Source organism: Pelophylax lessonae, assembly GCF_965119305.1.
Source record: "Pelophylax lessonae genome assembly, chromosome: 9".
Lineage (NCBI taxonomy): Eukaryota > Metazoa > Chordata > Amphibia > Anura > Ranidae > Pelophylax > Pelophylax lessonae.
The window spans coordinates 155,431,389-155,437,388 of NC_138776.1; the positions used below are offsets into that span (position 1 = coordinate 155,431,389).

A 6,000-nucleotide genomic window follows, 5' to 3' on the forward strand; every position below is an offset into this window, starting at 1 on the left:
TGTTAAGAGAAAAGGAATTTTAACTTCCCTGTAAATTCCATATCATGGAGTGCAGTGCAGAGAAGGACACAAGCCACCCTCTCCCTGTTCCTGTGTTACTCTGCAATGCTTGCTGAGTAGGATAAGGTTATAAGGGGATGCAGAAGGGGCATGTCCTTAAAAACGTTTCCAGTGTTCAATCACCTGAAGGTACCAACCTATAATCCAGGGTCTGTGAGTATCACACCTGTGTCCTGTCCGTACTCCAAGATCTAGAATTTACAGGTAAGGCAAAATTAAATTTTATTGCTCAAGGAAACTCAAGCATCCCTGTGGAGGACCCAAGGTTCAGAAAGGCTGTTCTGGTGGTCAGGCCATACATTACAATTTTATTATACAGTCTTTTACCTCCATGTAGTGCACATTGATTTAAAAACTGAAGTGTAAATGTCTGCCGAAAATATTCCAATGTCTTTTCAATCTAAAGGAAACTGTTCTGAGATTCCATTATATTGTGATTTGTGGCAAGGGTTAGCAGACTCCTAATCTCTGTGTCCCTGTTTTTTATACTGCGTGTGATGACATCATACAGTGACTGCAAGTCGAGAATCTATTTATCTTTGATGCATGCTACAGGCGCACCTCACATTCAATGTTTATTTTTGGATGCAAAGGGATGTATTCAGTATACCAGTGTCCCTGAAATGTGTTGGTGCGATGATACCTAAAGGGAGCAGAGTTCAGGAAACCTATTGGAAGTATCATAAATAAAATTTAGTGACACTTAATAGTTCCAGCTGTAAAAGGTTGTAACATTGTCTGATGTAGGACAGACTTAAAAAAATGATGTTGCTGTGTAGGTTTAACTCCAGGTAATCAGTACATACATTTAATTTACCTGCTAGAGGATTTTTTTTTCCACCTGTTCTTAAAGTGGTTGTAAATTCAGGAGTTTTTTTATAGAGATAAAGATAAAAAGCCTTCTGTGTGCAGCAGCCCCCCTAACAATTTACCTGAGCCCCCTCTCTATCCAGCGCTGTCCACGAGTGTCTGAGCCATCTGGGACTTTCGCTCCTGATTGGCTGAGACACAGCAGCAGCACCATTGGTTCCCGCTACTGTCTATCAAACTGAATGAGCTAATTAGTAGAGAGAGAGGGGGCGGGGCCAAACTGCAGCTCTGTGTCTGAATGGATACATGGAACTGCAGCTCTGCTCGGGTGCCCCCATAGCAAACTGCTTGCTGTGGGGGCACTCAACAGGAGGGAGGTGCCAGGAGCAGCAATGAGAGACCAGAGAAGAGGAGGATCTGGGCTGCCCTGTGCGAAACCAACTGCACAGAGGAGGTGTAGAACATGTTATTTTAATAGGGAAAAAAATTGACTTTACAATTACTTTAAGATTTGTAACTCTGTCACACACTGCCCAACAGGGCAGGCTGGACAGAGGTTACACTGAAACTGCCTTGCTGAACCAAGACGTGTGTGTCACTTGCCTGGCTATGCAATGTAGCGTGTGTAAATCACATGATTGATTGACAAAGATTTCGGTAGGATAGACAGTAGACCTGTGTATTGATATTGTGCATTTAGTGGTTTGTCTGCAGTTCTCCACGCTCTATTAATTGTATCAAGCGTATCAGATGCAACATTTTCAGCCAGATCAATGTGAAGGATTGGTGAGCCCAAGCCAGAGCTCCACTATTAGACGGAATATTTTGAGACACTTTGAACACTTACCATTTTTTATGTATATTTATAGGTTTGAAGAATCAAAAGGATTTTGGTGTCAAGTGGCTGAAAATGGAAAAACGAAATGCCTTGGAAAAAGCAAAGGCCGAAAATACCCTGATATGGAAACTTCGGTATGTTTTTTACAAGCAACTGATACAATACTGCCAGACTGAAGAACAGGCTCTATATCCCCCATAGTAACCTATCAGTTTCCCAATTTCCTGCAGTTGTAGCAGGTTAGAGAGACTCTGATTGATACGTTTTTAGAAATAAACATTGGCTGCCCTTCAAACGGAAATAAACACACTTAATATTGGCACCCTTACCAGTCTGCAGATAAGCAGCCCCATATGCAACACACTGTGTGATGCATAGTGTTTTCTGGCACCTTTCTATTGCAGCCAACACTTTTTTCAGCAGTTTGAGCTACAGTAGCTCTTCTATTGGATTAGACTACACCGGCCAGCCTTTGCTCTCTATGTGCACTAGTGCGTCGTGGTTGCCCATGGTGCTGGTTTCTCTTCCATAGACCACTTTTGGTAAGTTCTGACCACTGCAGACCAAGAACATCACACAAGAGCTGCAGCTTTGGAGTTGCTATGACCCAGTCATCTAGCCATTACGATTTGGCCCTTTATCAAAGTTGCTCAAATCCTTGCATTGACCCATTTTTTTTTTTTTTTTTTAGCTTTTGACTTCAGGTACAAAATGTTCACTTGCTGCTTAATATATCCCACCCACTTTCAGAAACCATTGTCATGAGCTAATAAATAATGTGATTTAGTTTACCTGTCAGTGGTAATCATTTTTTGATTGGTGTATGCAAAAATCCATGTACATGGATAGCCATATAGTCACATTATACCGTATGCAGATTAGCTGTAGATCACAATGAATCCTCCCATATGTACCTTTTTATAGGTCAGGTGTGCCCTACTGGGATATAAACACAGTAAAGATTCCCATAGAGGGAGGAGCCAGTGTTAATTTCGTCGACTAAAACCGACTAAAACGTTTTCGTCGACTAACACAATTCAGATGACTAAAATACGACTAAAACTAAAATGGCATTTTAGTCTTAAGACTAAAATACGACTAAAACTAAAATGGCATTTTAGTCAAAAGACTATAACTAAAACTAAATCGAAATTTGCTGCCAAAAATTAACACTGGTGCATGCTCAAAGCATAAATAATAACATATTAGATTTTTCACTCCAGGACCAGCAGTAGTATATAATGAGTTTGGAAATTGTAGAGAAATGCTTAAATAATGCATTAGAAATTACAATTGAACTACACCCATTTGATTATAGATGACTAAAATGAGTTTTAGTCGACTAAAATTTAGGGCGTTTTAGTCGACTAAAATATACTGGAGTTTTAGTCGACTAAATACGACTAAAACTAAAACACTTGCAGAAGACTAAAATGGGACTAAAACTAAAATGCCATTTTAGTCCTAAGACTAAGACTAAAACGAAATTGAAATTTGCTGCCAAAATTAACACTGGGAGGAACACGCAGGCATGATCTGTGTCATGCTGGTGAGTGCTAAAAGTGTACATTCATCTCAGTCCAGTGTTCACGATTAGCCTGTGGGAGGGACAAAGCAGCAACTATCAATGTTTTCAAATTTGTCTGATCAAAATTTACTTAAATACTGATGGCTGCTGGTGATAACTGCTTCATTAAAAACTGGTTTGGGCAACGATCTCCTGTCTGGCTACAGGTTATTGTTATTTGGGACCAGTGATGATAACTAGGAGGAGGTTTAGGTAGAAGGAAATTAGTAAAACCTCATACACCTGGGCAGACAATTGAAACTGGCCCATGTTCAGCCTGTGTGTACTGTAGCTGGTCTGGCTTCTGTTGAAGGGGGCATGATGAAAAAGGTCTGCCAATCAGTGTTGTGTTCTGGCGGGGGCTAGGTGCATCCCCCTGTTAAAACACAATAGCTCAGTGGAGAGATTGCTGTACTAACATTGGATTGTTAGCACAGTGGCTCCTCCTGAGCGCTTCATTTCTTTTTCTCCATTCAGCCTGCTGGGTCAGAAAAAAAAATGATATTGTGTACAGGGCTTGTGTAATCAGAGGTCAGCACCATATACATGTCATGTCTGTGTTTCATTTTGTAAACCTATTTGTTCACTTGGTGATGCAGAAAAGAGATTTTTCATTTTTGTGAGCCATATAAACCTGTATATTACTATCTCGTATAATGCACATTGAGGCCTAACAAGAAATCTGCTGGTTTTTCCACAGACACGGAGCTACCTTGTAGACTTTTACCGGGAAAACAACATTGAGCTGTCTAAGCTGCTGAATCGATTGGGACAACCTCTGCCAACCTGGCTGCGGGAGGAACTCCAGAATTCCAGCAGGAGTTGAACTTGGCCTCCAGGTGGGAGGGGGGGTGACCATTTCTTGTCTCTGGTGATTCTCAGCACTACGACTGTTCACCGTTACTTTTGGGAGCACACAGACTTAAGTTCTCATTGCTGTGGAATGTGGACATCTGGTACTGCAATGATGAACATAACCATGTGATCATGACTGGGCCTCCTGGGACTGGATAAAGAGGTCTTCAGTGACTACAAATGCACCTCTTGTGGGAAAGTGTTAACCTTTTGTTACACCGCATCATGGCGCCAGAATCACAGAAATAAAACTGCCTACTTGGAGCACAGAGGAAGACCAATCATGATTTTACAGGGCATGTGATTTGCTATCCTGTTCATGGATACCCCTCCTCTGGCCTTTACAACCAGGAGAAGCTACATCCACTGTGGGTTCTTCCAAGGTGACTCAAGCTGTGGCACTAAGACCATTTTTGGCACTGTAATCTGTTTTCAGGTGCTTTATGAAAGTCGGGATCATTTCCTCACCATTTTTCACAGGCTGACAAAGTCAATGCAGTGTTCTACACTCAGAGAGGATAGCGGGATTTAGGAACATTTCTTGAAAAATTGAGTTAACAATCATGCTTTTTCCTTCTGCATAGAGCTTGTTGAATGTAAACCAGAATAATTTTGGTGTGTTTGTGAGAGATCACATGGGGTCTAAAGTGGTTTATTTTTCACAATGCTGCTCTGTGTAATAGAAGATATGACTCTTGTCCATCACATCTAACAGGAGCAAAAGGTGAATTTTCCAGGAAATGACATTACTGTCAGTTGGATTTCTATTTGAACTGATATTTTAGTTTTGCAAGCATTTCTGTTAGTGTAAACTCTCTGGATTACAGTATTCACGTCATGGACTTCTGAGCAGGAAGTCCTGGGAAAACAAGGTTGATAGTTACCTCCACAATGGAAGATTTTTTTATTTGCTCAATTGGTTGTGGGGCTGTGCATTGTTTACATTTATAGTTTAGGCCCGTGTTAAAGGAAACCTTTACTTGGGTCAAGCAAGACCTAGTTCTGTAGGCTACCACCATCATCTAACCCTACCAGGAGCTGTTAGTTCTAGTGTGGATTTACTAAAAACTGGAGTATAAAATCTGGTGCAGTTGTGCATGGCAGCCAGTGGGCTTCTAACTGTAGCTTGTTCAATTAAGCTTTGACAAAAAAGAGCTAGAAGCTGATTGGCTACCATGCAGCTGCACTAGATTTTGCACTCTTCAGTTTTAATAAAGCAACCCAAGTGTGTATATTGGTGATTAACGCACTGGATAATAGCCTCCAGTAAGAAGGCAAAAGTTTCATTACTTGTACTAAACTCCAAGAATCACCTTTTGCCTCGAGTAACACAAGATACAACAAGCAGTGTGGTTTAACCCTCTTGTGAAACACTGTGGTTCACACTGCTGAGAACTCTCGTATAAGTTGAACACTGGAGGGGGTGTATGTTTGGAATTTTCATCCACTAGTCTCTACTTTATACTGAAGGTTGACACAGGTCAAGGTTCTTTTGGACAGCCAACATTCCATGTAGTCAGACATTAATTAGCTTGGTTATGGCTTCCAAGACAGAAGCGTAATGAAATGCAGAGCACACACAGCAGCACTGTGTCTTTTAATCAGGGTTGGTGATCCCAAATAAAAAGGACACTTTAGCATGGATTTTTAGTACTTAACCTTTTCTTTTCAGATGGGTTTTAACTGTCATTCCACACAGCAATGTGTTTTAGGGTGCCGCTCTACAAAACATGTTGTCGTCTTAACAGACTGTGAGGGGAGGGAGAGCAGATGGGGCATTTTCCACAAGCTTCTTAAGTTAAGCTGTAGTTATTGTGTATTTTGTAAAATGGTCCATTTACTCTTGTATGTTGAAATGTAAATAGTATGC

The 6,000-nt window shown here is 41.0% G+C and overlaps 1 protein-coding gene across 2 annotated transcripts in view; it reads left to right on the plus strand.

Annotated features, from left to right (window-relative positions):
* Positions 1 to 4,486, plus strand: part of NDST2 (N-deacetylase and N-sulfotransferase 2) — a 396,550-nt gene extending 392,064 nt beyond the window's left edge. For both annotated transcript variants that reach the window (XM_082267466.1, XM_082267467.1), the window contains 2 exons: positions 1,740 to 1,842; positions 3,976 to 4,486. In XM_082267466.1, the coding sequence (XP_082123592.1) occupies positions 1,740 to 1,842; positions 3,976 to 4,101 (229 nt within the window). In that variant the 3' untranslated portion in view covers positions 4,102 to 4,486. The remainder of the gene's footprint in view (positions 1 to 1,739; positions 1,843 to 3,975) is intronic.
* Positions 4,487 to 6,000: the final 1,514 nt, after the last annotated feature.